The sequence below is a fragment of the Molossus molossus genome, unplaced genomic scaffold, assembly GCF_014108415.1.
Source record: "Molossus molossus isolate mMolMol1 unplaced genomic scaffold, mMolMol1.p scaffold_m16_p_22, whole genome shotgun sequence".
NCBI lineage: Eukaryota > Metazoa > Chordata > Mammalia > Chiroptera > Molossidae > Molossus > Molossus molossus.
Window position 1 is genome coordinate 13,456,989 of NW_023425358.1, and position 9,507 is coordinate 13,466,495.

At 47.6% G+C, this 9,507-nt stretch overlaps 1 protein-coding gene across 2 annotated transcripts; it reads left to right on the forward strand.

The window, feature by feature from the left end:
- Positions 1-78: 78 nt before the first annotated feature.
- Positions 79-7,342, forward strand: RPUSD4 (RNA pseudouridine synthase D4). 2 transcript variants are annotated; one of them, XM_036276878.1, is made up of 7 exons: positions 79-267; positions 624-789; positions 1,819-2,020; positions 5,109-5,202; positions 5,277-5,421; positions 6,173-6,270; positions 6,781-7,342. In XM_036276878.1, the coding sequence occupies exons 1-7, from the start codon at positions 79-81 to the stop codon at positions 7,018-7,020; spliced, it is 1,134 nt and encodes a 377-aa protein (XP_036132771.1). In that variant the 3' UTR covers positions 7,021-7,342. The 2 variants fall into 2 exon arrangements, with proteins under 2 accessions (XP_036132771.1, XP_036132772.1); XM_036276879.1 differs by having other exon boundaries at positions 79-261.
- The last annotated feature ends 2,165 nt before the right edge of the window (positions 7,343-9,507 follow it).

Below are 9,507 nucleotides of genomic sequence, written 5' to 3' on the forward strand. Positions count from 1 at the left end.
CCCCCACGTGACCCGCACAGCCCGCCCAATCCACCTCCCCCGTCAAGTGGCCTTGGCTCGCCCCGCCTCCCCGGCAAGATGGCGGCGCCCAGATGCGGCGCGCTGCGCGTCTGGGTTTGGGGTTCCGGGCAGGGTGTGGGGGGTCTGCTCTGTCTCGTCTCAAAGCCATTTTGCACCGCTGCTGCTGCCTCTAAGCCCCTGGATGCCCAGCGGTTAGCCGAGAGGCTCCGAGCCCAGAAACAGGAACAAAAAGCGAAGAAGGTGCGGGTGAGTCCGGAGGGAAAGACTACAGCTCCCAGGAGGCAGTGCGCTCAGGGGTTCCCAAGGCTGGGAGTTAGGGTGAGGGGAGGGGTCCTGTCCGAGAATGCAATGACATGTCCAGGTCGGTGGTGGGAAAATGGGGAGAAAGCGGAGACAGAGGTCTGCAGCATACGGTGTCTTCCTGTGGGCTGGGTGTTTAGCTTCTGCCTGCTCCGTGCTAAGCATCCCCGCTCTCAATTTATTGGGGGAAGGCGTGAGTCTAATGCAAAGATGCAGTGATTCCTTCCCTGCCCGGATTCTCACCCAGACTTACTGAAGGTCTTCCCCACCAGGCATTTCCCATCTCGTTTTCTCTCCTCTAGGTGCTCACAAATCCTGTCCAGCGGAGAGTACAAGAACTAGTGCGGTTCACACAGCAGCTGCAGCGAGTCCACCCCAACGTGCTCGCTAAGGCACTGAGCCGAGGGATTGTCCACCAGGACAAGGACCTCGTGGTCATCAATAAGCCCTATGGTCTACCTGTGCATGGTAAGGACCAGGTGGGAAAGGGAAGAGAGGCCGCTGCTGCTTTCTGCTTCAACTAGGGGCAACACTTTGGGGGCTCTCAGAAGCCTTGCATTCAAAATAATTTACATTCTTGTGGAGTACTGTCCTATATAAGGCACTAGTGAGGAAACAGATAAATTAGACAGTTCTCACCTTCCACACATCTGGCACTCAGCAGTTACTTAATAGACACTCAAGTGTTTTTGAGTAAATGTTGAAAGTAGGTGTCAGAGACAACTGGAGTGAGTCAGGAAAGACAGGGGGGAAAAATGCATTTGTGGAAAGGGTTTTGCTGAGGGGAAATGCATATTTTAGCCAGAAGAATGATTTTCCAGGAGGTATGGAGAAGGTTGTACCTAAAGGTAAGGAATTGAACATTGCCAAGTGTTTTGTGTGGATTTTTTTCTCTGTTGACTCTCACAATAGTTTCTTGCCTTCTCCTTTCCCGTGAGATAATTATAATGTAGATATTTACATTTTATAGATGAGAAGACAAAGTTAGAAAGATTAAGTAACCTGTCCAAGGTCAGTGGCTAGGTAGGGGAGTACACAGAGTAGAACCTCAGGAGGGCATCACAATCTTGCGTTTCTCACTAGGGTCTATTTAACAAATTCTCAAGCCTTTGTTTATACAGTAAAATATCAGACTTTCTCATTTTAATTGCTGATTTTTGTGTGAGTACATGTACATAAGTAGATTAAAGCGTATTTGTGTCTGAGGAGAAAGCCCCACACTCTAGGACAGTGCTTCTCAAACTTTAATACGCATAAGAATTACTTGGGTGTATTGTTAAAATGCAGATTTTGATTAATAGTCTGGGTTGGGGGCCTGGGATTTCTTTCTAGCAAGCTCCTTGGGTATAAGGATGTTGCTAGTCCCTGGACCACACTTCAGTAATAAGGCTCTGGAAAGCATCAACAGTTAATCCACTAAGGGCTTTTTTCCCCAAGTAGAGTTATTTGGTGGGACTTTTTCCTGGCCACTCAAACCTCTGTCTTTTCCCTTCTTAGGTGGCCCTGGGGTCCAGCTCTGCATCAGTGATGTACTGCCTATCCTGGCAAAGATGCTTCATGGCCACAAGGCAGAGCCCCTGCATCTGTGCCACCGGCTAGACAAGGAAACTACAGGTGTAATGGTGTTGGCTCGGGAGAAGGAAGTGGCACACCAAGTCCAAGAGTTGTTTAGAACCCGTCAGGTGGCAAAGAAGTACTGGTATGAAGCCCGCTGGTAATGGTAGAGGTGGTAGAAATGAAGGCATCCCTTTCTCCTATTCATGCATTCATACAGCAGCAACTCCTACTATTCATAGAAGACACTGTACTAGGACCTGTGGGCGTTTAAAAGGCATAGGATTAGTCCTGGCCGGTTTGGCTCAGCGGTTAGAGTGTTGACCTGTGGACCAGTGACTCGAGGGTTTGATTCTGGTCAAGGGCACGTACTTTAGTTGCAGTTCATCCCTGACCCTGGTTGGGGTCATGCGGGAGGCAGCCAGTTGATGTGTCCCTCTCATGTCGATGTTTCTTTCTCTCCCTTTCTCCCACTCTATCTGAAGATAAATAGAAAAATATCTTTGGGTAAGGATTAAAAAATAATAATAAAATAAATAAAAGCTCTAGGATCATACAGCAGCAACTCCTATTCATAGAAGGCACTATACTTGGACCTGTGGGCATTTAAAGGGCATAGGAAACAGATTTAGTGCTTAGAACATTAGCATCTGATAGAGCAGTGGTTCCTAATAATGGCTGTACATTTATACAAGTAATACATGATTTCTTTTCTGTGGTAAAACAGTCAAACAACAAAGATAAAAAAATACCCAAAGGGCTCCTGGAGAATCCACCCACTTCCCTTAGGGTGGTTTGGTTTTTATTCCTCGGTCCTTACTCAACATATTTATGTATATATCTAGAATATACAGTACGTGTGTATGTGTATCTACACACACTTGTATGCGCATACATATATCACATTGTACAACATACATTGTACTTTCTTTTCCCACTTAACCCTGTATCTTGGGGATCTTTCCATGTTAGTGCACGTAGGTTTACCTCAGTTTTTTTTTATTTTTTAAACTTTTTTTTTTTAGAGAGAGAGAGAGAGAGAAACATCAATGAGAGAGAACATTGATTGGCTGCCTCCTGCATGTGCCTCCCCTCCACAGATCGGGCCCACAACTTGGGCATGTGCCCTGACTGGGAATTGAACCGGCGACCTCTTGGTGCATGGGTGGACACTCAACCACCGAGCCACACCGGCCGGGCTACCTCAGTTTTTTAATAGAAGAAAAATACAGGAGCAAAAATGAAACTACTCCTGTCCCCCCATCTACTCAATTTCCTTTTCCAGAGGCAATCTCTATGACTAGTGTCTTGTATAAACTTCCAGAGTCGTGTAGAAGCGTGTTACTGTGTGGCAGCATTTCTTGCACTGCTTTGTACCCTACTTTTTCCACGTGGCGGTATCTCGGAGGGCATTTCGTGGTGTACGTTTAGAGCCCGCTCTTTTGTACGGCTCTATGGTATTCCACGATGTGGATTATCGTCATTTCCTTATTGACAGATGTTTAGGTAGTTTCCCGTTTTTCAGAACCTATCACGAATAATATGTGAGTATATCGTCAGGACACATTCCTAGAAATGGAATCGCTGAGTTAAGGGTACACACAATTTAAAGTTTGAACACTTACTACCAAATCGCTCTCCAAAATAGGTGTGTGAGTTTTTACTCTCACCAGCAGGGGTGAGTGTCCCCCTCCTCATGCCCAATGGATGTGTTTTTAAAAGATTTGCCACTCAGCTGGATTTTTTAAAAAGGAGTGTTTTATTTTCAATTTGCCCATTTTCTGTTGGGTTGTTTATTATTTTCTATTTGATTTGTAAGTATTCTTCAGGAATGGTTCTCTGAATTTTTGTATTTTGAATGAAATAATGCGTGTTGAAGTGTTTAACACAGTACCGAGCTCATAGTAAAAGCTGAAAGGTGGAAAATCAAGACTATCATTGTGTATACAGTAATCAAAATGTAAGTCTATAAAAAATTGTTATATTATTTGTGAAAATGGTCCACGAAAGTTCAGAATTGGTAACCACTCTCATAGTAGGCTTCACAGAAGAGTTGAAATCAATTAATTGGGTCTTGATGAGTGAATAGGGTTTGAGCGACAGGATGAAGACGTGTGTTGTAGGTGGTGGGAATGGCCCACGAAGGAGTGAGGCCTCCAGCCCAGCTCGGAGTGGCGGCTGGTGGCAGGTAGAGCTGGAAGGTAGCCTGGAACCTAGTAAATGAAGTTACTAGTAGAACATAGTAGGAACGATTAGCGTTTGCTGATAGCAACTTGTTATGTTATAGTTATTTGTTTGAGTTTGTTTACTAGACTATGAATTCCTTGAGAGCAGGGATTTTTGTCTTGTTTGTCTACATAGAATTAGTACCTATTGAATTAGTGCCTGTTTACGTCCAGTGAATGTTCACTGACTGAACGTTTGAGCAGTAATGTGGGGTCATCAGGAAGGGTGATCTAGTAGTTATAGCTCAGTTTAAATGTGATAAAATACACCAGATACCAACCTGAAGTGGGGCATCCAGGATGTGAAATGTTACATCTGAGTGGGCTTATTGACCCCTTGGTCAGTGACTCTGGTAAGTCGCCTGGTACCTAGGAGGACTCCTCTGTGATTGACCTGGAAGAGGCTCGGATGCAGGACAGATTGTATGGTCTCTTACCTGTCTATGATGGGACAGCGTGAGACCTCCGGTAGAAGTGATTCAGAGTGAGTTACTGAGGTGTGGTTGTGGTTTCTGTGACTGTGTTGAGTACAGTTCTTTACTGTTTTATCTCCTGGCAAATAGAGCAGGAATGGTTCTCTGAAATTTTCATTCAGTTCATGAATTTATTTTTTTCATTTCTTTCATATGCAATCAGAACTTACCATCTTTTATTATTTAAAAAAGAAAAAGAGGATACAGAAGCCATATTACTCTAATTTTACTTTAAACTATACATACTCAGTTTTAAAGGCTGGAATGAAAGACCATGTTATTAACATAATTTTTTTTTTTGTTTTCCCCCCAAATATTCTACAATTAACGTTTGTTACTTTAGGACTAAAAGAGATAAGTCTGTAAGAATAGTATCAAGCTCTCAGGCTAAGCACTACACCAAAAGATCATGTGGGACCTTCTGATCTTAAGAACCGACCACAGTAGGTCCTCTGTTAAAACCTCTAAGTAGCCACATCTGAGGAATGCCTCACTCACTCTTGTGGCTCAAGCAGGGGTCTGTGTGTCCCCGCAGGGCCATCACTGTGCACGTCCCAGTGCCCTCAGCAGGGGTCGTGGACATCCCCATCATCGAGAAGGAGGTGCCTGGGCAGCAGCAGCATCACAAGGTGGGTGAGCTGCCTCCCGGAGGGACGGGCTTTCTGCTTGTCTTCTGAAATCACATCTTGGTGTCTGGCTTCAGATGACGCTGTCCCCAAGCTACCGCATGGACAATGGGGAAATGGTGAGAGTGCGGACCAGCCGGAAAGCGCGCGTGGCTGTAACTCAGTACCAGGTGCTAAGCAGCACCGTGTCCTCCGCCCTCCTGGAGCTCCAGCCTGTGACTGGTGAGGGCGCCGCCAATCCACGGTGGGAGGGTGTGTCCCAGCGCTGCCGAGCGCGTCCTGGGCCTGGGCTCTGCCCTCCTGAGCAGCTGGTGCTGTGGGGCTGCCTGCAGCTGATGGCGTGAGAGCGCTTCTGGGGCTCGGCTAAGGCCCGCGGCTCCAGGAGGGGTCATCGTTCAAAGCAGTAGGTAGCAAACGGTTTGTTTACACTTTTTAAAAATTTGCCAGGTGGATCTGGCCAGTTTGGCTCAGGGGTTAGAGTGTCAGCCTGCGGAGTGAAGGGCATGTTACCTGGGTTGCAGGTTCAGTCCCCGGCCCTGGTTGGGGTCATGCGGGAGGCAACCAATCCATGTGTCTCTCTCACATCGATGTTTCTCCCCCCCCCCATTTCTTCGTCTCTCTAAAAAAAAAAAAATTAATGGAGAAATCTCGAGTGAGGATTAACAACAACAACAACAAAAAGTGTATAACAATACCATTTAGTGTTACACAATAAAATTATTTTTGAAAAACCCAGCATGGCGGGGACAGACACCACGTTGGTTATCTGGTGGAGAGGGGAAATTGAAGGTATAACAGCATTCATAACATTTCCTTCCTAATAGCCTACAGTATGTTATTTTATTCTTTATCACTTTAATGTAGTTGGGGCTTCGCCAGTTTACTCGGCTTTGATTTACTAGTAATAGAAGCAGATGCCGCCAGAGGCACTGTTTTTGGAGCCACTGATAAGTCTTCTCTCTCTTATCTGAAGGAGTGAAACATCAGCTTCGAGTTCACCTGTCTTTTGGATTGGATTGCCCAATCCTTGGCGATCACAAGTACTCAGACTGGAGTAGATTGGCCCCGCAGGTAATATGGGTTTGACCTGCAGTGCAGCAGACTGTGCGGCAGAACTTACCTTTCCCTGTGTGAAAAGCCCGAAGTGAGGCACCGTAGGATGAGCTGCTGGTCTCCAGACACGCAGCACACGAGTTATCCAGCTTAGGCAGAGAGTCAGGAGCAGCCAGCTACGGTCATGCAGCTGCAAGATCTCTGAGCAAACCCTTTCTCCTTCATTTGTTTGGTCTCAGATTTTGCTCGGAGGGTGGGGGTTGGGCAAGGCTTTCTGAAGCCTCCAAGCTGCTGCTCCAGAGCCAGGTGGACCCTTTCTTGTCTCGGGGTTCCAGCCCGTGCTCGTGGAGGGCCAGAGGACTGGCCATTAGCGCTCCCATTGGAGCTTGCCTGGGTCCTGAGACTTCCCAGACATGCATTTTCCAGGAGTATTCGTACTGGCTTCCTCCAGGTACAAGGCACTGTGTGTTGGTCAGGGATGAACTGTTGTTGGCATTGCTCTCAAAAGGCCGTCTTTTCTTTGTGCAGAAGCTGTCTGTTGGCACTCTGAGGAAGCTGGGGCTGCCCCAGTCCAAGGCCCGCCACATCCCTCTGCACCTGCATGCCCGCCAGCTGATCCTGCCTGCCCTGGGGTCAAGGAAGGAGGAGCTCAGCTTGGTGTGCAGGCTTCCTCGCTACTTTGCACACTCTCTGAGCCGTCTGGGCTTAAAGCTGCCGAGTCAGGAGCCAAACAGGGATGACAAAGCTGGGCCTCTGGGAGCACAGTGAAGACTGCTGGGCAGTGTGGCCCTTGAATTCTTCGCTTTGTTGAATGGACTCGGCTAACTTCTCCCCTGGGACAGACTCCAGACGAGCCAGGTGTGAGAAGTTGAACCTCAGCTGCTCCAGGGTTTTTACTAGAAACTCAAGTCTGGTTCCTGATACTTGGGCCACACTCCAGAAAAGCCTGTGGGAAGTCTCCCTGCCTCAGGCTCATCTTGGCGGTGAGGAGAGCCCAGGAGCAGGCAGATTGGGTCGGTCCTTGGGGAGGAGAAGGCGGCGTAGGATCTATGAGCGGGCCCTGTTTCCATCCAGCAATAAAGTTCTTGATCTGTCGGGAAGGTCCCTGTGTGGGAAAGAGCGTGCTTGTTACTGACACGCAGAGAAATTCTGAAGCAGTTCGTTCCTGCCCCACGGAGCTGCAGGGTCCGCGAACAAACCCTTCCTCCTCCGTTTGCCGTCTCGGGTTTCGTAGACACGGAATCCAGGGCTTCTCCCCAGCCGCAGCGTGGGAGCCGTGCTGCGCTAGTGGTCAGGGGCCTGGGAAGGGTGCAGGTCAGCAAGGAAAGCAGACAGCACGGCAGGCAGGTAGCACGCACGAGTCGATGTAAGGAGCGCACGGCTGTCTGAAGAGGGCACACGTTGGCTCCGCCTGGGTGTTGCTTGTGGGAACAGCTTATTATTTTCAGAATCAGGAAATCCAGATATTCATGTAAAATCTCCCAGTATGTTGCTCACTAAATCAGATTTTTTAAAAAATCACTTAAGCAGCCAAGTGGATCATACCGGACTTGGTCCGCAGGCTTGCAGTCTGTTTTTAAAGCATGGCGGGAAAGTTTGGGGAAAGGTGCCATCTTGAAAGTTCCTGATCAGTGGTTGGTGTTTCAGCTACATGTTCTTTCTGGACTAGCCAGGGGATAGCTCTGGTTAATCTCTGAATGTGTGGTCGTGAGGGTGCTGCCATGTTTTGTTTTTTATAATTGATTTTCGAGGAAGAGAGAGAAAGACATCGATGAGAGACAACGTTAATTGACCACCTCCTGCAGGCCTCCCACTGGGGATCAGGCCCACAGCCTGGGCATGTGTTCTGACCAGGAATCAAACTGGCGACCTCTTGGTGCATGGGCCAACGCTCAACCACTGAGCCACACGGGCCGGGTGGTACTGCCATGTCTTAAAGCTGTTTGTTTGGGAAGCAAGCCTCCTCCTTGGGTCTCAGGAAGGAGATGGCCGTGCTGAACAGCATCAGGGATGGAAACAGCTGGCCGCCCGCTCAGTTGTCCTGCTAGCTCCCGTCTTGTTTCTTGCACCAAATACACGTACTTGACTCTGGCTGAGCTGAGAAAAGTCGGAGGGACCGCAGTTGGGGAAAAGCGCCAACAGCAGCCTTTCTGTGCTCTCGGTGTTGCTCGGACAACTTGGCATAACCCTCCCCCGTTTCCATGATACCCGTTCCAGTGCGTGATGGGTACACCTGAAACAGGCAAGTAACCACATTTCTGTATGTAAAACTTAAATATTTTGGTGGTGGTTTCTGTTTATATTAAACCTTGCCTCTCAAGATAAAAGTACAGGCATATGACTCTTGGAAAATTGACAATTGACTTTGATTCGGGGAGATAAATGTAGAAGACCCCTGGTCCTGTGAGTGTCGGGAGAAATCCCAGGCCCCCAGGGGGCCAGCTCAAAGGCACCAGGCAGCAGTCTGGTCAGAGGGACCTGCTGCCCCTGCACAGATGCTCGCGGGGTTCAGTGCCACGGTGAGGGGGTGGGGGATAAGGACCCTCTTCCTTTTCTTGTCTGTTTTCTTGGTCTTGCTGGGAGCTCTCTTTAATCATTGAAAGTAATCTCCGAGAACTTCTACCCCAGGTTGGTGTGGCCTGGGAAATGGGTTACACAGCAAAGGAGGCTGGAGTGTGCCTCAAATGAAATACTGGGCCTATAGTCGGTATAAGAAGACGGTTTGCATTCTTTTTATTCAGATTCTACGTGCACATGATTTAAAAATCAAGAACCAGGAAGCTTGTCATGAAACCCAGTGTTCTTTGAGCATCTGGAGCTTCTGTTTTTAACTCTCCAAGTGTCTCCTGTGTGGTTCTGGGAGGTGCTAATAGTTTTCCTCAGGAGCTGTTCCAGTGTGATTGTTGAAAAGATTCTTCCATCCATGAAATTGTTTTGGTAACTAACATTTTTTAAGGTCGTGCCAGGGTACATTTTAATTATTTTAAACCAAGCTCTGGCCAGTTTTATCAAAGAAAAATTTCACACGATTTATTTTTCACCAGTCTGTTCTGGCATGCTTCCGATGATACCAGAATCACCTGGAAAATAAAATAGTAATTATTTTATAGTTTATTTAATGGCAGGTGGTCATGAAATTAGCAGTGGCTATCGTCGAGTTATTATACTAGCTGTGCCGTCATTTCCTGGGGTTGATTAAAGTCACCCAGAGTCAGACATTTCCCACCAAAGCTGCATCATACAAATCAAGATTTG

Coding starts and splice junctions, on each gene's coding strand:
- RPUSD4 (XM_036276878.1), top strand. CDS start 79: ATGGCGGCGCCCAGATGCGGCGCGCTGCGCGTCTGGGTTTGGGGTTCC. Junction 268..623: donor AAAAAGCGAAGAAGGTGCGG/GTGAGTCCGGAG, acceptor TCTCTCCTCTAG/GTGCTCACAAATCCTGTCCA. Junction 790..1,818: donor CTATGGTCTACCTGTGCATG/GTAAGGACCAGG, acceptor TTCCCTTCTTAG/GTGGCCCTGGGGTCCAGCTC.